The sequence below is a fragment of the Brienomyrus brachyistius genome, chromosome 16 (assembly GCF_023856365.1).
Source record: "Brienomyrus brachyistius isolate T26 chromosome 16, BBRACH_0.4, whole genome shotgun sequence".
NCBI classification, from domain to species: Eukaryota; Metazoa; Chordata; class Actinopteri; order Osteoglossiformes; family Mormyridae; genus Brienomyrus; species Brienomyrus brachyistius.
This window is the reverse complement of record NC_064548.1, coordinates 13,404,115-13,425,265: the sequence shown is the minus strand read 5'-3', so window position 1 is coordinate 13,425,265 and position 21,151 is coordinate 13,404,115. Positions and strand designations below refer to the sequence as shown.

At 44.6% G+C, this 21,151-nt stretch overlaps 1 protein-coding gene across 2 annotated transcripts; it reads left to right on the top strand.

The window, feature by feature from the left end:
* Positions 1–174: 174 nt before the first annotated feature.
* On the top strand, positions 175–21,111 carry col28a2a (collagen, type XXVIII, alpha 2a). 2 transcript variants are annotated; one of them, XM_048979583.1, is made up of 36 exons: positions 175–319; positions 577–732; positions 1,244–1,818; positions 2,959–2,979; positions 3,120–3,179; positions 4,870–4,923; positions 5,235–5,279; positions 5,415–5,441; positions 5,546–5,590; positions 5,933–5,977; positions 6,374–6,427; positions 8,411–8,479; positions 8,570–8,638; positions 9,151–9,219; positions 10,961–11,029; positions 11,991–12,059; positions 12,193–12,261; positions 12,483–12,551; positions 12,740–12,811; positions 12,978–13,046; positions 13,124–13,195; positions 13,973–14,041; positions 14,117–14,185; positions 14,266–14,334; positions 15,175–15,243; positions 15,685–15,753; positions 16,265–16,333; positions 16,430–16,498; positions 16,606–16,686; positions 17,320–17,355; positions 17,440–17,476; positions 17,593–18,150; positions 18,310–18,626; positions 18,795–19,002; positions 19,666–19,857; positions 19,955–21,111. In XM_048979583.1, exons 2-36 carry the CDS (start codon positions 588–590, stop codon positions 19,960–19,962), a joined length of 3,687 nt encoding a protein of 1,228 aa, XP_048835540.1. In that variant the 5' UTR covers positions 175–319; positions 577–587; the 3' UTR covers positions 19,963–21,111. The 2 variants fall into 2 exon arrangements, with proteins under 2 accessions (XP_048835540.1, XP_048835541.1); XM_048979584.1 differs by lacking the exon at positions 175–319 and having other exon boundaries at positions 464–732.
* Positions 21,112–21,151: the final 40 nt, after the last annotated feature.

The window sequence follows — 21,151 nt, the reverse complement described above, 5'->3', positions numbered from 1 at the left end:
ACAACAGAATCACAATCACAGCCACCTCCCACCCCTCTCTCCCCACTCATCACAGATCTAACACATATATTTTTTTTAGTGTGGGCATGTCCGAGGTGTCGGGGGTGGGGGGTTTGGTGGTCCCACCTCTCTTTAAAAGGGGGCCGGTGGAGCGGTGGGGTGCACAGAGAGGCGCACTGCCTGGGGATGGACGGCGCACACGTGGGCAGGTAGCTACAGCGCATCACCTCTTTGCTCTCACATTACCTGCCACGCACCCTTCCCTTCGCACTCACCCTGAGGAGATCCATACCTGGCACACTCCAGAGGGCTATCCGAGGTGAGTCCTTCACATCTGATCCAAAGTGATGCGTCCTGGGGCTGATTTGGCGAATAAGATGTGTCAACAGCTGCTTGTATACGAATGTGCACATAAACGTATTATTAGCCATTTTTTTTTTTATATGGGGCATGATGAAACACTACCCTCATGGTGACTGAACTCTTATCCATTCTTCCTAAGACAATTCAGGCATTTCTGCATAGATTGAGGGGTCGGATTAGAAGCCTTGAGACCTTATCTCATTGTCTCTGTAGGAAGAGCAGCCATGGGCTCCTCTTTGGTCTGTCTCCTCTTGCTGACAGGACTTCAAAGCATCTGGGCTCAGGACTTCTATGAGGAGAAAGTAGCAGGAAGGAAATTTAAGAACAGGCCACTGACCAGCAATACCATACAAAAGCACGATGGACAAGGTAAGATGGTTCCAACTTGAGCTTCTTTCCCGAAGCAACATCAAAGCTGTAGACCCAACAATCATAAATTTTGAAGTGGATGCTATAAAAGTAAAACATGGTAACTATTAAGACACAAGCAATCCGGTTAAAGTGAATAAACGTGTCTCAGTCCGTCGGTCTTTCATGTTATCTGTTTTCCAGATGTCCGTGGACACCTAAGTGCTTTCTTACGGTGTTTATGAGATCTATGCTCTTATCGCTCATGCTTGGCTTAGTGATTTGCTGACTGATGGTTGTTATACATGAGGGTAGGGAACAGCTAAGGTGATTATGAGACTTAAGAGCTTAGAGGTGATTTAATATTTTTTTATTTTTTAGCCATGTTTAGATGAGCTTTAAGAATGAATTATGGTGATTGAGCAGTCAGGTTTAAGATCTTACAGTCTTTGAAAAGATTGGCTTCTGTTGCCTGTGTTTGGTGAATCTGACGTGTTCCTCCGTTGCACATGATCCACCCCAATCCTTTCAGCCATTTTAGATGAAGACTGCAGCCTGGAGCTGACTTTCCTGCTGGACAGCTCCGAGAACGCCAAGGGTTACCATGAGCAGGAGAAGAGGTTCGCCATGGACGTGGTGGACCGCCTTCCGGGCGTCCGGCTCAAGACTGGGCGTAGCCTAAGCTGGAGGGTGTCCTTGCTACAGTACAGCAGTCATGTGATCATCGAGCAGACCTTCAAGCAGTGGCGGGGCACGGAGAACTTCAAGGCCAACATCATGCCCATCGCCTACATTGGCCACGGTACCTACACCACCTACGCCATCACCAACATGACCCAGATCTACCTGGAGGAGTCGAACCTGGGCGGAGTCAGGGTGGCTGTGCTGATGACGGACGGCGTGACCCATCCCAGGAACCCTGACATTTTCTCGGCCACCGCCGACGTCAAGAACCAGGGCATACGCCTATTCACCGTGGGCATCACGCCCACAGCCAACGAGCCCACTAACCTTGCCAAGCTGCGCCTGCTGGCCAGCTCCCCGGCAACCAGCTTCGTCCACAACCTGCAGGATGCTGGCATCGTGGAGAAGGTCATCAAGGAAATTGTGAGTCCTTCATACCTTTACATTTTTCACAAGTTTAAACAAGCATTTAGCTAGAAGTCATCTTCAGCTCCTTTTAAGGGAACCATCGGTGTACTGCCTGAAATCCATGATGTGTTTCAGCATTACAAATACCAATGATTTTGCTTGTTTATATTCTATTGATTCATAGATTGAACAAAGGAAGTTTAGGGGTAGAGCTCAGGAGCATAAATTCAGCTTTTAAGCATAAACATGAACAGCTCTTGCATAGTCATCGTCATTCATCTTACATCTCTGGTCATACCTCAGCTGCCAGTGACAGGGCAGAGATTGAGCCAAGATGTGTTTATCAAATGCAGTAATCGCTGATTTAGCCTGAAAGCATAAATCTGGATAAACCCCCTATGTAGACATAGACCGTTGTCTCACACCACAGGTCATACTTCAGCTGCTACCAATGACAGGTTGGAGTTTGAGCCAAAACTGTATATCAAATGTCATAATCGCTGATTCTTAGTATAAGAACTGTTTAATCAGAACCTTGCAAAAATGTTCTGTTATTTAAACAGAAACGTATGGTTGCAAAGTTTAGAAGATGAGCCAGATATTTTACTAGTTTAAGAGTTAAGAAACTGTCTTAAATTTCGTTTGCAAAAATTAAGTATTGAAATACCAAATGAAATGAGATTGTTATGATTTCAGCTGCTCTTTGAGGTGTGACATTTAGTGTCCTTGATATTTATTTGTTGCACAATTTCTTACGGTTCTTCCCATTCGTCCTTCTTATCTTTTTTCTATTTGGAAATGTACAAATTTCCTGAACAGCCTAAGGCTAAAACACCACATGAGGACTATGCAGGATCCACATGTGAGGCCATCGCAGTTCAGCTAGCAAGATAGCCTGCTGGATTTATGTCTCGGGCTCACATACCCAGGGCAGGAAATAAAGACTGAGGACCGCAAAGCTTTGATAGCTGATCTGCGCTTTCATCTCAATGCACTCATTGCTCCACCGGTCATCATTATCTATAATAGCTCTGCTCTGATTTCACTCCTTGATTCTTTATAGATATTACTATTCACTCAGTGGCTACTTTCAGCTGAAACAGTTTTACAGTTTGCTTTTACAGTAAAATGTTTCTTCATTTCTCCATTTTGCAGGCAGAGGTCGCTGACGAAGGGGTAAGCCCTACTTTCATTTAGTTGTCCTCCATTCAATGTTGCCTACAATGCACATTAGCCTAATAGCATCACCTGCGTGACATCATATGACATTGAGACTTTGGACGCCTATGGTAGACATTCTGTTTCTGTGCTTTAAGTGTCCTCTGGCCCAGAGATGTTCCTGTGAAAAGGGAGAAAGGGGACCAAGCGGCCCAGCTGTAAGTATTCACACACAAGCTATTGTGGAATTGTCAATTGACTCTCTCCGGCAAAGTCAACGCAGCCTATGCAGATTGACCTGTCCCCGTAAAGCCTGCACACCTGCAGATTGACCTGTCCCCGTAAAGCCTGCACACCTGCAGATTGACCAGTCCCCGTAAAGCCTGCACACCTGCAGATTGACCTGTCCCCGTAAAGCCTGCACACCTGCAGATTGACCTGTCCCCGTAAAGCCTGCACACCTGCAGATTGACCTGTCCCCGTAAAGCCTGCACACCTGCAGATTGACCTGTCCCCGTAAAGCCTGCACACCTGCAGATTGACCTGTCCCCGTAAAGCCTGCACACCTGCAGATTGACCTGTCCCCGTAAAGCCTGCACACCTGCAGATTGACCTGTCCCCGTGAAGCCTGCACACCTGCAGATGACCTGCAGGGGCAGAAGTGACTCATTGTTTGGTGTAAGGCAGGATAGTGGTGTGGTTTTCTGGAGACTCTCTGATTCCCCGCCTCCCTCCCCCGCTGCCCCCCGCTGCCCCCCGGTGCCCCCGGCACAGGTTGTAAGATGCACCACATTCCAGCAGCGATTTGTTATTGGCAAGCTAAAACAGATACGGGCTGCAGAGCACTTCACATTTTTTGTTTAAGGGGTACCGGGCTCTAGCTGCCGCTGCCGCGGTAACCATCTGCGTGAGAGGGTGCACTTTTACTCGCGCTTTTTTGGAAATCCCCCCTGGAAACAGCGGCGGGGTGTTCCTTCTCCAGCCTGCTCACCGGCACTCAATAAATCAGGGCTTTGTTCCCACTATAAATTACAGCTATGCGGGTAGCCTTGGGGCTGGGGGATCATGGGGCGGTCTGAGCGATTATAATCAGCCCCAGTGCTGCTGGCACTCCAGGCTTCAGCGTTAGCATATACTAACAATGGCTGAACATCACACCCCCAAGAAAGCAGTTCGCGTTCGAAGCGTCTGACGCGGGCGATTCTCTGCAAACTGTGCCGCATGGCAGAAATGCGTTTTACAGGTCTGCCCGTGCTTCTATGCCTCGCTAACAGGGTGTCCTGTTTAAGGGACGGCCTCATTACTGCCGTCTTCATTTCCTGCTGCCAGGTCTGTTCTGACAGACACCTGCTTAACCTGCAATCCAGGTGTCTTTTCTCGGCGGTGGGATTCCTGGCATTCCCAGGTCCGGCATTTAGGGGCCGGTATAATTGCTCTCATTAGTTTAATGGACGCAGAGTGGGGATTATCTGTTTAGGGAACATTGCTGCGTGTTGCCCAGGTGTTGCGCCCTTTCGCTGCGCCATCAGGCTCCAGCTTGCCCTCGAAGGCCCTGACCTCTGCTGACCACCCCATAACCCCCCGACACCTTTCCCACCTCCCTCCTGACCTCTGCCCCCCTTCTGGGCTATAGGGTGTTCTCATTACGTGACACACTGAGAAGGGGCACTGTTGGTTCTCCTTTGCCTGGTCTTCTGACTGACCAGCTCCATCGGTATGTTGGATTAGGGGGACAGGTCTCTTCATGCATGATGTTCTTGGATACCTACCTAACCCCGCCCTCCTCATAATGGAACATCCTAGTCGTGTTCAAACTCCAAACATGGCAGATTAGACACAAATGACTGAAAGGTATTTGAATCCCATAATGTCCGTTGTCTCACTCTAACTCTGCTCTCGTTCCCATAGGGAAAGAAGGGTCGCCCGGGAGACGACGGCACTCCGGGTCCGAAAGGACATAAGGTCTCCACTCTTTTGTCCTTCCCTTTGTAACGGTCCCCTGTGCTTCTTTTGTGTGTGAATTTATGTTAGTGTGTGTGCACAGTTCATGCCCTGGTGTAATATATGGGCAGTCGAGCCTGCCTGTGTTGTTGCGCTAATCGCTAAATAGCTGATATCGCTACATTCCTCGGGGTTTCATACGGCCAAGTCATCGACAAACAAAACATGCCATGAAATTTATGTTAAATGAGTAATTAAAGACTGATTTGGAGTGTAAGACAGTGTAGGTGGAGGAAAGTAGAATGGAACGTTTGATATTTTTTTCTTGACAGGGAGAAAGTGGATTGAGCGGACTTCCGGGCCGAGAAGGGTCACCGGTAAGTACCGCAGAGGTCGCTGACGAGACACCAACACCTTCGTAACTACAGTCAGCTGCTGCCATTCAAATCAATATTTGTGGATTTGTGGAAGTTCTGCGTATTTCACAGTCAGCATCTTTGTTCCTTTTTCAGGGTATACCTGGCTACAAAGGAGATAAGGTAGAAGATCCTGGGCTCAGTGCCCTTCTTGTTTGGCTGTAATGTGACATGCGACCATGTTTTAAAGACAAGATACTGAGCCTGTCTCTCTGCTTCCCCTGAAGGGTGAGAGAGGAGAATGTGGGATTCCAGGAATTAAGGGAGACAGGGTATGTTCACTTTCTCAAACGTTTGCTTACATTATTTTTTTTTAATGTATTACATACAGCCACCTCCATATTGGTTAACCTTTTAGGTATGATGTCTCTAGAATTTTCTGTCATAGAAATGCCTTGAAGGCACTTTGCAAACAATAAAATCACCAGCCACCTGAATGAATGTGGATGTAACGTAAATAGTGAACTCCAAATTTATCTATGCCAAGCGGTTTCAGAAAATGGATGGATGGATGGATGAAAACAAGAATTTGTTGAAGGGATGATTACCAATTAGCTTGGTATCAAGTGTATAATATAATGCTTGAAAGAATATAAATTTATGTTTATCTAAAGGGCCCGGAAGGTTCTGTCGGAATAAGAGGAGCCAGAGGATTACAGGTAAGGGTACAAAAAAGTGAAACTGCTAACTAGACATTTCTCAGTGGTAGAATCCGAGATACTGAATGTTTCTAACTGTATGTGCTCAGAAACAGTAAGGACCACTGACAAGTTTGTGTCATAGCCCGAAAAATGGTATTACTATGTGCAGCTCAATGGTTTATGATCTGTGTCCATGCTCAGAAGGTTGTGAGTTCATAGCCTCTGGTCTGTAACATAATCATATCAGTGCTGAGCCCTGGTCCAAGGCTTTGAACCGCAATCGCTCCAGGGATTCCGGCTGACTCTGCCCTTCAGTCCCACTTGTATTTCACTTCAGACATGTGCCTGCATAATAAGTACATGTAGCAGAGGTCTGCATCCCTGTAAGTTTGTATTTCTGTTGATTTTGCACAGGGAGTCCAGGGGCCACCGGGTGACCTTGGAATGGAGGGCCCCCAGGGAATGAAAGTGAGTGTCTGCACATACCACCCAACCCCAGTGACACACGAGTATCTCTCCTGTAGACACACTGTTTGGGTGACTGACGCTGAGCTACTGTGAGCTTCTGCTGAACACCCCAGGTGGACACTTAAGCAGCAGCTTGGCCTCTGTCTCCTTCTCTATTATGTTTTAACTGGGGCAAGTACAGGGGCGAGGCCACTAGGACACTGACAGCTGATTGGTCCCCGGGGTGCCCCCTCCCCTGTCTCTCACTGATTCAAAACATATCATTGGCTAATAATAAGGGTAACCCCCTCAGTATGAATTATGGCCCCTGTTATGACCCGCACCTCAAAAAATCTTAGAATTATCCTTGATTGGAACATATTGTGATGCTCACATTGTACCAACCTCCCTTAACAGACACAGACCCAGCTAACAAGCACCCGATACAAATTACCTCTTGAAATAATTCTGTGGAAATTGTAATACTTTCCCTGAATATTTAACTTCTCCAGTAAAACATGAGCAAACATTTTTTTTCTGAATAGGAAACTAAAAATGCACTTCTTTTTTTTAGAATCATTGTACAATAACTTAGATTTAGACTTTTCCAGGTTTAGACGTAAATGTTGTGTTTGTGTGACAAATGGAGACCTGTTCTCACCACGTACACACACAGACACACAAACACACACACACACACATACACATACACACCACACACACACATACACACACGCACACACCACAACTATACACACACACACACACACATACACATACACACCACACACACACACATACACACACGCACACACCACAACTATACACACACACATCACACATACACATACACACACACACACACCACACACATACACACGCACACACCACAACTACACACACACACCACACACACATGCATACACATACATGCACACACCACACACACACATGCACACATACACACACGCACACACCACAACTACACACACACACACACACACACCACACACACTCACACACACATGCATACACATACATGCACACACCACACACACACATACACACACACCACAACCACACACACACACATGCACACACCATACACACTCACATACACATGCATACACATACATGCACACACCGCACACACATACACACACATACACGCACACACTCACTGCAGTTCACTTGCATGGCTATTGCCAGGATCTCTTCTTTGGAATTTACATACAGGATCGTTCACATACTTAAACATTAAAGCATGGTTTTCACCAACAGGCAGCATATTTAATGTGACATTAACCCTCTCAATACACCCTTATTCAAAAGCATCAGATTAACCAATGTATGTTTATTTTTCATCTTTGTTATATTTGTCTTATTAAAGGACAGGTCTAGGCAGGACTTTTTCCCTTCCAGTGAAAAATGTATGAAAAGAAGAACTAGTGTGTTTTAACTGCAATTATATTCAAAAAGAGTGTCAAGATTTTCTTTTCCTAGCCAAAACGTATATAAATGGCATTACATGTAGGGAGGGTCTAGATAAAAGAAAAAAATAAATACCTTTAAAACATATGCTGCGGTTGCCAAGAGCTGTGGGCATTTCCAAACAGTACAGAATAATTACATGCTGCCAGGGTTTTGTTAAGTCTTAGGAGTCTTTTTGTGTACCTATATCACCAAGTAATTGATGTGGCTTTCATAGGCCCCAATATATACAGTCTTCATGCAGCATTAACAGTCTCTTATCCCTAATGATTTTTAAGGCTATTGCAGGGCTGAATCAGAGCTGCACCGGGGAGAAAGATCTTCAGTAGGGATTTTGATGTCCGCGGACCAGTTTACTGGTCTTCGGCCAGTATTCCACCAGGCCACAGAGCACTGGGTGGACAAGTTTAATGACCTGTACCTCCCCCCCATCCAACTCCCCAAAAAGGTTGGAACCCCCCAGTCTAAGGAACATTAGTTTCATGGTAGGTTGTTCTTCTTGTTCTTCTCTAGGGAGAACGCGGCCCGGTTGGCCTTCCTGGAATCCAAGGGGAAATGGGAATCGGTCTTCCCGGGTCAAAGGTAACCCGAATTTCTCATTATTTGGTGATATTGTTGTGGGCCATGTTGTCACCAGCTGCATCTCACTGCATCTATATGTGCCGCCTACAGGGCGATGTTGGACACCAGGGGCGGCCCGGGCCTCCGGGACTCCCAGGAGTGGGTGAACCCGGCCCACCTGTAAGTTAAAACAGCTCATACCTTGATGCTGCTGAATTCTCGAATATGATTGGTTCAGGAGGGTGTTAATTAAATTTATAGAACTGAACACGTTAAGCCAGCCAGGTGAACCAGAGTAGTAAATCAATTATAATCTTTAATTTTAACGTTACTTAAAAGTCCAGACTGATAACACAGTTTCAAATTAACAGAAGCAAAATGCTTAATCATTGGCGGATGAAAGCACTTGTACTAATAATCACGTTTTTGGCTTGTAAAAAACAAAAACGATGTTTTTAGGTAGAAACACGTCAATCAAACATGCGATAACGGAGGTATAAGCGGCTTGATGCACCCCGCTGCACATCGGGTAGATCTTTACCCCTGCAGCCGTCCGTATAATAACATATAATGCATGACTTGTCGTGCATTAACCCTCACATACCTGTTGCCTTGATGACCTGTGATAGGACGAACCTTGATGCCTGTGTCTTATGGGTGGTATTTACTGAGATTCAAATTACTTTCTTCAGGGGCCTCAAGGGCCACAGGGCATTCAAGGGGAAAAGGGACCTCTAGGGGAGGGACTCCCCGGAGCAAAGGTATGGTACAGACACAAGTAACACAACAGGCCTTATCATACGTTTGATGAAATAATCTATTGTTCTGTGATTCTCTCATTGTTGCCTCATGCAAGCCATGTCATCTCATTCAAGTTATTGTTGTCTCAGCCATGTACAGCATGCAGAGAAACAAAGTAACGTTCCTCCCGTACAAACGGTGTAACAGTCACGACGGGGAAGACATTACAGTGTTAGGGACAGAATTATGGAATGATTTACATAATGCAAAAAAATCCTGTACAATTTTTAATAATTTAAGGGGGAGGGACAGAAAGAATACTAGTACTTTATCTAACGTACTGTAATGTAACATGAATAGTTAGTAATGATATGTTACATTGTGTTACGTTGGGTTACATTATATTACATTATATTATTTTAGGCAGACAGTCTTCCCTGCATCTCCCCTGCTATTTAATTACATGGTAACATAACAAAACATGCATTTTTTATTAGAGAAACTGTTCATTGCTTAGACTGCACAGATCAGTGGCTTACAGACCAAACTGACCTTCTGCATTGATCTCACAGGAGGCAGATGCAGGCGAGAACCTCTTTGTCTTGTCTCTCTGCCTTGCTGCACTTTTGGCCTGTTTTTCATACCAGTGTGTGCTGCGTCTGCCTAGGATAGACTTCCAGTCTGTCCCAATATATCTCCATTTGCTCGAAGCACTATTCTCACCGCTGCACGTCCGCCTTCTGAAGCATGCGTTTCCAATGCACGCCGCGACTTGCTCTGCGGATTGTTCCGTCGTGACTGTCCGCCTCGGATTCGAGGCCGCTGTCTAGTTCGTTCATTTGGCTGTCATGTCACAGAGTAACTCCACGGCTTTGCCGAGCTCTGGCTTAAATAAGGTAAAGAATGAGGTATATATATGTTCACACTTGCAAGGAATTTGTCTTGGCGTGGTTCTTGCTGTAGTATATAACAACAAAGTACAGTTAGGTGAACGGTAATACATGAGACATCTGACAGACAACAATCAGGCTTGCAGTAACATTAAATATTTAATAGTTAAAAATAGATGTCAGGTGAGCCATAGCTCAGTGGTATGAGATGTTTTTCCGTGTCCTGAAGTTCTGGTGAACAGACCCTCAATCCAGAAGGGAGGGAGTCCGGGAGGCGCAGTGGGCAGGGTGGGGGGGGGGTCAGCAATGATCCTGCTTGCCCGTTTCTTGGCCCTGGAGTTGTAATCCTCCTGGAGGGAGGGCGGATCACAGCTAGTGATCTTCTGGGCAGACGATGCCCTGGAATCTGGAGTCTGCTTTGCCCCCATGTCATGGCAGACCCATCCCACACTGTCAATGATGACGTGATGATAGACTCAGCGATGGGCCTGAACAGCCGCGCCTTTCACTCCGCAGAAGGTTGAACATCTTCAGCCTCTGCAGGAAGCTGATTCTCTGTTATGCTTTCTGGATGATATGGTCAATGCATTTCCTGTCAATTCAGATCATTTATGATCGACCGATTTCAGCTACCTCCTGACAAGCTGAAAATACATTCTCCCTAATGTATGGTAAAGTAGCAGTTAGGCTAATTTGAAATGTATGAGCGAGGAAGGAAATCATTACCATGTATATACATATATTTTGCATCAAGTCCATGCTGTATTGTAAAAGCAAATCACACTGTCAGCTTTTCATCACGATTGTAGTCAGTGTTACTCCTTAGTCCATTGTCAAGCAGATTTATTGAAGGGTGGCCCTTGTACCGCAGGGTGACCGGGGAGTGGAGGGACCAAAGGGACCCAGAGGACAGTCTGGAATGGGAATCAAAGGAGAAAAGGTGGGTTGTAAATGCAGCAGCTGGCAAACGCACCACATGCGAACAGGCTGACCTCTAAGGCACAAAGAGGGAGAGGGTGAACTCTGAATGCATTTCTTTGACATGTCTTTGTTACAAGCGATTGTGTCCTCTGAGCAATAAACCGCCTGGATAGGCAGAAAGGTTATTACATGGTGGGAACCCGGGAAGCTGCAGCAAGGCCTTAGCTCGTCCTAAATGCTGACTCACCAAATTATATATGCGGATGTAGTACAATCAGTCCTTTTTTCTGCAGCGTAGGATCTATCGGCGTCATCAGAATGAAATTTCATAACATCTACATTGAAGAGTGCCATGCATTAAACCTCAAAAATGTACTTTAATCGATCATTGCAACGTACAGTCATGCGTCACTTTGTGATGAGGTCGCATTCTGAGAAACGTGAATAACATTAGGTTATTCTGCCATTGTGCGAACATCATAGAGCGTACATTCACAAACCTGGATGGATGGCATACTACATGCCTATGTCCTAAATAACAATGAAAGTACAGTATAGTAAATACATAAACCAGTAACAAAGTTGTTTATTATCATTATCAATTATTATATACTGTACATAGTCCTATGTGCTATACTTTTATATGCCTGGCAGTGCAGTAGGTTTGTTTACACCAGCATTACCACACATGAGTATAATGTGTTTTGCTATGATGGCTACAATCAGGCTGTAGGAATTTTGCAGCACCATTAAAGTATAATCTTATGGGGCAACCGGTTTATATGCGGTCCGCCATTAACCAAAACGTTATGCGATGCATGACCATGCATGTTTATCTACATTCCATGCCTTGTCCACTAGGAGGCACTGTTTAAGAATGTTCTTATTATTATTGTTCTTATTCTTACTCCTTGTCATTTTTTTTTACAAAAAAATGTTTTCTTACAGATCTAAGTCTTCACTTTCTGTCTTTCCATTAGGGAGAATTTGGGCCACCAGGTTTTCCAGGACCAACTGGTCTTCCTGGGTTGGGCATTCAGGGGGAGAAGGTAGACTGACCTCCTCCTCGTTTCAATATTTCAGTGTTTATTTCAGAAAGAACCAACCTTCCAGTTGGGGGTCGTGTTCAGTCACACTTTGATCAGGTTCTCATTATGAATACTTGGTGCCTCATTACTACAGGGTGTGGAAGGTCCCCGTGGGCCACCAGGGGGCAGAGGACCACCAGGAGAGGGCTTCCCAGGAACCAAGGTTTGAATATCCTACATAAACCATCCTGCCCACTTTAAAGACATTACACTGTGTGCAGGTGGGACCGTCTCACACTTCCAGGGTTGAGGGCATGAACTCCACCACTGCTGTGTGTGTGTGTGTTTGTGTGTGGAGTTTGCATGTTCATTACCATACGATCCTCCAACTGTCCTCCAATTCTCCACTCTCATAATATTTTCTGGCATTGCTTTCTTCTGTAGGGAGATCAGGGTTTACCAGGAGAAACTGGTTCCCCAGGGGAAAGAGGAGCAGGAGAACCTGGACCAAAGGTAACGCTCCTGCAAAAACATCTCATGACACAACTTAGACTTAATATGACTGTACTGTTGTGTCTTCAAAAATTCAGTCATAGTAAGTGACCATTTTGTTTATGAATTGAATATCAAAAGGCCATGTTAATCCTGAAATGACCTGAGAGATTCAGGATCAGATAAAAGGAAAATAATCGCGCTTGCAGGGAGAACCGGGATCAACAGGTCTGGCTGGCGTTCCAGGTATTCCAGGAGAAGACGGCGCCCCTGGACAAAAGGTAGGTGTGTCATAGGATTATAAAGTGATTGGTTCTATTTTCAAAATCATTAGGCTTCGGTTATGTGGTTTATTTTCCCTATATTGGATTTCCTGGGCCTGAGACACTGTATGGTGTATGTATTCATCTAAGTGTGTGTTTAACTGTCTTCCCTGCTCTTGTGCAGGGAGAGCCAGGTGTACCTGGGCTGCGGGGACCCGAGGGGGGTCCTGGGATTGGCATCCAGGGCGAGAAGGTAAGGGGGGATACGTTTTCTCTTCCATCCTCCAGGATTCATCCATGCTGATGACTTATGCTCCAAATCTCTCTCAGGGGGACCAGGGCCAAAGAGGGGTCCGTGGATTGCCAGGACCTCCAGGAATCTCCGGGCATTCGGGAGCTAAGGTGAAGGCTGTGATGTCACTGTGATGTCACTGTGATGTCACTGACTGGTGAAACTGACCTTTAAGAAGATTTTCAGGACTGTTCTGTTAGAAGCAGCATAGAAACTGACAAAATCTGTGTGTGTGTGACATTTTTCTTGGGAATCAAAGGAAGGAGCTGTTCTATTTTAGTACATATTGTGAAGGCTGTCAGTGGAGACTCATGGTATTAAATGTAGTTTCAGTTTTTCCACCAGGAATTGAATATAATTAGCTCATTTTTTAACTACATTGTCTTTTATTTTCTGTCTGGCCTAATATGTAAATAAAACGTGTTGAAGTTGTGCTTTTCAGAGGATAAATATGTTGTTTAAGTATATCTTTACCGTTTAAAGTCTTAGCTAAAGCTCTGTAGGATGTCTTTTCAGCCATGATTAGTCACACGTCTTTGAGCGAAGGCAATGAAATTGACTTGAAGCTGTTGTTTTTTGGCACATTTTTTTGCAGTTATGTAATCACTACATTACTGGGACCAGATTTCCCCATAGTATGTTTAAAAAAAGTACCTTGTATGTTTATTTTATTTTATACAACCAAAAAACTAAAAAAGCCAAAAGTTTTGTATTTTGTTTGGTTTGTTATGCTTAAGGTTAAGCCTGGGTTAGGGTTAGGGTTGTCTTTGTTGAGATTATAGTTTTTCCCATAGAAATGAATGGAGAAGCCCCGATAAAGATATGTTTACTTGAACTGTGCGCTTGGTTGAATGCTTGCAAGCGATTACATCACTTGCCTTTTTTAGGGGGAGCCCGGTGTCCCGGGCAGACTGGGTTTGCCGGGGCCTCCAGGACGTGCCATTTCAGGACCTAAGGTGAGCCCTGCCTGTAAGCTCTCACTACAACCCTTCCCCACAGCATCGCCATGCTGACATCTGTGTCTCTCCAAGGGCGACGCTGGTCCAGCTGGCCCAACTGGGCCGATAGGAGAGACAGGCTACGGACTCCCTGGTCCTAAGGTAACAGAGATTCAAAGTGCGACGAGAGTGATTTTGAATTATGACATCATTACCTACTAATGACTTGTGCGTGTTTCCAGGGCGACCGTGGGAGTCCTGGTCCACCTGGTCCATATGGGCCCAAAGGCGAAGGCTTCCCAGGTCCCATAGTGAGTAACACTACTGACGTGACTCCATAGGTTCTTACATATGTTTCATGATTAGAGTTTTCCCATATTCACCAGTGATACCTACCATATCATGATGGCAAGCTAGGTAGGCCAAAGCAGCCGATCACAGTGGACCGGAATTGGCCCAGCTGAACACCAACCACTTACCTGCTGATATTGGGAGCTAACCCTCTGATTGACCTTGTATGGTTAGCATGAGGACTGGTCAGTCAGTTGACCTTTGACTCCCTCCCCATAGATTTTTCCCCAAAACTAGTCCAGCCAATGGGATATCTGATTCACTCCGGCACAGCATACTGTGAGTGTTTATATATATATACAGGTATCTGTTAATTCGCGCTTGCGATTGGGCCCGGGACTACCGGATGCAAGTCAAATTGCAAGCCTATCCCGGAAGCAAATGGGCACGGGACAGGAAACAACCCAGGATGGGGGGCAGCCCATCGCAGTGCACACTCACACACCATTCACTCACACATGCACTCCTATGGGCAATTTAGCAACTCCAAATAGCCTCAGCATGTCTTTGGACTGTGGGGGGAAACCGGAGTACCTGGAGGAAATAAAGGGCAAATTGCTCCTTGAAATGAAAAACTGCGTGGCAGCAAACAGTAGGAGCTGAGAGGGAGTAAAATCATGGACTATCTGGGGTCTACGAGGACCAGGTTTGGAAATAATACTAATAATAATAAGCAGATGGATACCTGTATGTATGCAGTGTTCTGGGACAGCTGTGTTAGTTTGGGCACTCCAAAAATAAAGTATACTGAATATGTGACACATATCACGGGATCTATCACAAAGACTGTCCTTTTTTAGGGTTCACCAGGCCTTCCAGGTCTTACAGGAGAGCAAGGACCAGAAGGAATAGGACTTCCAGGTCCGAAGGTAGGAAGCTATACAGGACATTCAAAAACTGCTCTTTAAGATCTTTGGTTCCACCTGTTTGTATTCGATTATAATATTATAAATCTGTAATTTTCATCATCTGGTATTTATGTGCAGGTATTGTGGTTCAGTGGGTAGCCCAGTCGTCTCACACCTCCAGGGTCATGTGCTTTAATCCTGTCCCTGCTCTGTGTTTGTGGAGTTTGCATGTCATTGCTGTGCTGTGCCACTGTCCTCATGCAGTTTGGCTAATCGGCATCCCTAAATTGTCTCTGTGTGTGTCTGTTCCCTGGGACAACCTGGCATCCCATCTTTCTTGGGATAGTCTCCACGTCTCCCCTTGAATCAGCATAAACAGTTATAAGAAGGATGGAATGAATCATTGCATTTATTTCAGAGGCCATCTGGTCATTACATCTCTGTGTCTTTTCTCCTGCACAGGGAGACATTGGCTTCCGGGGCCCTCCAGGGCCACCCGGTCCCCCAGGAGAAGGGCTACCAGGCCCGGCGGTAGGCTGGCACCCGCATGCGGCAGCAGCACACCCACCGGCAGCCTGTTAGCCTCAAAGTCGTCATTCGGCTCCGTAATGACAGCCACTAGCATTCTGTGTTCCGCACTGAGCAGTTAAACCATCCAGTGATGCCAGGAATGTGCCAGAATAAGCCTTTCATTCTAAAAGACATCTATGATGGATTTCAACTTTCACTGGCAGAACCTCCATCCATCCATCCATTTTCCAAACCGCTTATCCTACTGGGTCGCGGGCTGGCAGAACCTGACAGGTCTAAATACAAATACTTATATATATATATAAATAAATAATATATAATAATAAAGACAAACTCCTTCTCCTATTGTATCCAGACTATAGTATGTTGTAAATACCTTCTTAGTATCTGGCATGAAGGTAACTCTCTACACCAAACCAGGTCTGCTGGCAGAATAAGGAACTACATAATTCTAGCGTGTAAACACAATGTAACTGCTTTCCCTATTAAAAATGCTGCCTTTCCGCTCCAGGGTATTATGGGAAGGCAAGGATCTCCCGGACCATTGGGACCACCAGGGGAGGGTCTGCAGGGACCCAAGGTAGGTTAGGCTTGTCCTATACACAGACGTCATCTTCAGATGTGGTGTCGTTGGATAACCGATGCACTCAGCCTCTTATCTTCCTGAAAATTTCAGGGTGAACAGGGGTCTCAGGGTATGACAGGACCCAGGGGACCTTCAGGAGAAGGACTTCCAGGGGTCAAGGTCAGACAGTGTCCACATATTACAGCTGCCTCCATGTTCTTTTTGGCTCTGAGGACAGCGACACAGTGACCCGGTACGTTACACCAGCCTATGCCTGATCTCCGCAGGGTGACCGTGGCTTGCAGGGAGAAAGAGGACTAAAGGGTGTAAAAGGTGATCTTGGAGACCCTGGAGTACCTGGTGCACCAGTAAGCTGTTTTTCCATTCATACTGTGCTCAAAATCATATGATGTACAATGGCAACCCATTTTATTTATACTGATAGAGTAAAAATGGATGGGGGTTATGAATAAATCTCCCTTTTTTATTTAGGTTTGTAACAACACATTGTGTATTGTCACCGCATTATGTAATAACTCGACAAAATGTAACAAATTTATTGCCTACATTATAATCGTATATTGCAACATTAACATTATTATTATTGTTATTATTATCATCATCATTAGCATCATTATGATTAGTATTATCGTCATTATTGTTACATTTCCCAAAAAAAATTGTGTGATTCTGTGGCAAAAGTTCAAATAAAGAATGACACAAAATAACAAGTGATCATGAATGCGGTTACAAACTTCTTCAGTTGCAAAGGGTTTTGAGAAACACTCATTAATCAACGAATGATCTTAAGTGTGAGACAAGCTTTCGGGAAACCTGAAAATTAACCTACATATTTCTAATGAAAATGTGTTTATTGTTATTGTTGAGTTATTACATAATATGGCATTGTTGCATAGAATTATTTCCACTGAGCTGACATATTCTACTCCTTCCTTGTTACTTATAAAAGACAAAATAATAACTACAGCTTTTCATTTCAGGGAAACCCTGGAGTGAAAGGAGAGACCGGGCTCACGGTAAGTTCAGGCATAGTCGGCATTTACTTTATGAAGCACCACACCAGTATCCTGTCTAATTCTTGTTGCCAAATTTATTGACAGAGAGAAGACATCATTAAGATGATAAAAGAGATCTGCGGTGAGTTTTTTCTTTCTTGATATTCACGATGGAAAAAGTATTCACAGTATTCGCAGTAACCTGAATGTAGTTGTCTTAAAACGGAACTGAATTCATGGTTTCCTTAATGTGTCCAGGTTGTGGCATTAGATGCAAAGAGAGGCCAATGGAGCTGGTATTCGTCATCGACAGCTCAGAGAGCGTGGGACCAGAGAACTTCGAGATCGTCAAAGACTTCGTCACGGCCCTGGTGGATCGCGTCACTGTGGGTCGCAACGCCACCCGGATCGGACTGGTGCTGTACAGCCTGGACATTCACCTGGAGTTCAACCTGGCTCGCTACATGACCAAGCAGGATGTTAAACAAGCCATCAGGAAGATGCCTTACATGGGCGAGGGCACGTACACGGGCACCGCCATCCGCAGGGCCACGCAGGAAGCCTTCTACAGCGCCCGCACCGGCGTCAGGAAGGTGGCCATCGTCATCACAGATGGACAGACGGACAAGCGGGAGCCAGTCAAGCTGGACATCGCTGTGAGAGAAGCCCACGCTGCCAACATTGAGATGTACGCGCTGGGGATTGTCAACAGCACCGACCCCACGCAGACGGAATTCTTACGAGAACTCAACCTGATCGCCTCCGACCCCGACAGCGAGCACATGTACCTTATTGATGACTTCAACACCCTGCCAGGTGATATTCAAGCTCATCAATATTGTATTACTTGTTTGCGGGTTTTGCTTTATCTAAATAACCAGGCAAAGCTAAGATGTATGAATATGTAGTAGGGTTAGGCTTTTGCTTGACTGTCACTAAAAATAACAAATTGTTCTCATGAATCCTTTGTCTCAGCTCTGGAGTCAAAGCTTGTCAGCCAGTTCTGCGAGGATGAAAATGGTGCTCTGGTCTATAACCGTGTCATGAACGGCTATGGAAACGGCCTCTATGGCAACAATGGCTACGGCAACAATGGCTACGGTAACAATGGCTATGGCAACAATGGCTTTGGCAACAATGGCTATGGCATCCACCACCACGGGAGCAATAAAAATGTGAACAATGGACATACGAATCCCTTCAAGCACCAAGTCCAAGGAGGGGGACTAACCCAGAACCATGAGAGGGGAGACAATCCATCGTCCGTCAGACCCAACCTGTCCAGTGTTCAGGTCTGCCCATAATATACATACTGCTCAAAGATGAAATCATGTTTAATGACCCATATCGTCTTGAAATAAGATGATAAGCAAATAAAGTCAAGTCAAGTGAAATGGGGTCTTATTGTTACACCATTTTTTTCACACCAAGCATCTGACTGAGTAAATGTTCTTATACAGGTTGAAGAGAGAAAGGTAACAGATACAGACACGTTAGCAAGGGGAGCCGGCGGTGTGACTGTGTTGGATACGCCAGTAGAACGTCCTTCACTTGGCATTCCCATCAGGAAAACCTCAGTGGCCAGCGGTGAAGGTTCATCATCAGCGTCATCTTCATCCTCTACCTCAATCCAGTTCAGACCTGCGCCACCACCAGTCCGTCCTCAAGGTGAACACTGTTTACAGTCAAACCCTTTAAGGGTGTCAGTAGCTCAGCATGACTTTTGTTTGTAGGTTTTCTCCTGCAATCCGTACACATCTAAAATGCCACATCATGTGTGTGACCAGGGGAACCGCTAGATATTTTAGGCCTCATGAAAGCACATCATGTTAGGCCCTCAGACCAATTCAATCACTCATGATCCTAACTCCACCCCCCCCCACCCCCGACCTGCGATGGACTGGCATCCTGGCCTGGCTGTTCCCTTCCCTTGTACCCTCTTCTGCCTGGGATAAGCTCCAAACCCTCTGTGGACCTTACCGATGAATTCATATTTATTCATCATTGTCAAAGAATCATGTCCATTCAGACTACTGATTACTACCAAGAAGCTGCATATATGCAGTATTGCATTATGACATATTTTAATGCAATTGGCAATAATTATTATGAATGATGAGCGTTGATGTGTAGCCTTATTGCTTATTTATTTTTTTTATTCAGTGATCAATTGACATTATTGACACATCACAGCACACAGTGCACAACAACGAAATGTGTCCTCTGCATTTAACCCATATGTGACCATGTGACATAGCAGGGGGCAGCTAATTCAGCTTACTGATCAGTGTTGGTAAATGCGTCAGATTCACATTCTATTTTTCCCAACAGAACCAGCCCCTCTAGACCCCCGCTGCAGCCTGACTCTAGACCAGGGTGCCTGCCGCGAATATGTCATCAGCTGGTACTACGACAAGCAGGCTAATGCCTGTGCTCAGTTCTGGTACGGAGGCTGCGGCGGGAACGGCAATCGCTTTGACACCGAAACCGAGTGCAAGAGCACGTGTGTACAGTTCAGAACAGGTGAGACCCGGAGAGATGCTGGCAAACGATGCTAATTTTCCTGACAAGGCTTAATGCCTTTTTTTCCACTTTCAACTTTGTGTTGTTGTTTCAACAGGAAGTTAAAATAATGTTGAGGAAGAAGCGTTCTTCGTATCTCTGGATCTGAAGCGATTAATAAAGAAGACGTGACACATCATTGTTTCAGCACCGCAAGATGTATTATTTAGCGTATTACTCGAAGAGCTGTACAAGAAAAAAAGACGCTTCGTAGAACATTCGTGCCACGTTAAATTAAAGTGTTCTTTAATTTGTACATCTGTGTATGACAAACAAATTGCTAGATTGATTTATTTGCCTTCAAGAAAATAGGCAATTCTCAGGGTATATTTTCATGGAAGAAATGTTTAATATGTTAAGCATACTTTTGATAAGGCTTAAATTGAGGGTCAACAGTTCAGGTGTGTCACATTCTAATTATACAGTAACATGTTAATTACACTAATTACTGATATAGCTGACAGTAGGGAGATCCGTTCAGAAGAATGCAGTTTATCGCAATTTACTCTAAAATTACATTTCTGTTATAGCAAAACAGATAATTCAGTTTAATACCGAATTGACGTATAAACATAATACAACTATATGGACACATGTTTAAGGGTGTGTACGCATAAAATATGCTCAGTTAAAATTTTTTTCTTTGTATCATTAAACAAGAGCCAGGCAGACTCCTGCGTACCGTCTCCTGAATCAGATTTAGTTGACGTAATTTACAAGTTTTTTACATGCTGAATATTTTTGTGCTTAACACAAGATTAGTCTTGTTGTTTTCCAAGGAGAATTGCATTTCCATTCTAGTTTACCGTTCAATTTTGATTATATGAGATATAACAGTGTGACCGTGTTGTATCCAAGACGCCACAGTTAAGATAACGTGCAGTTATTTATATTCAATACTCTTTGTTGCCTGATAAGGGTAATATTGTATAGCAAATTGTGCTATGAATCGATATGAAGCTTTTTAAAATGTGTCTGAAAAGCACATTTTTAATATGCCAAAGTAGTGAAAAAATGGTGTAGATATTGCCTTTCACATGTTCGTCATTTGGTACCAGATTAACCACTAAATTTGATGTCTTCATAATCTTTCCGACAAGTGTTTTCTATCCATTTTTTAATGAACGCAATATGCTAAAACAAATGTTAATTTTGTATTTGTAAACGTGATAATGTTTATAGTTTGAATTTTTTAATAAATAAGAATACTGACAACCTTTTTGTAATGTGTCGTTAATTGATTAATTAAACCCAC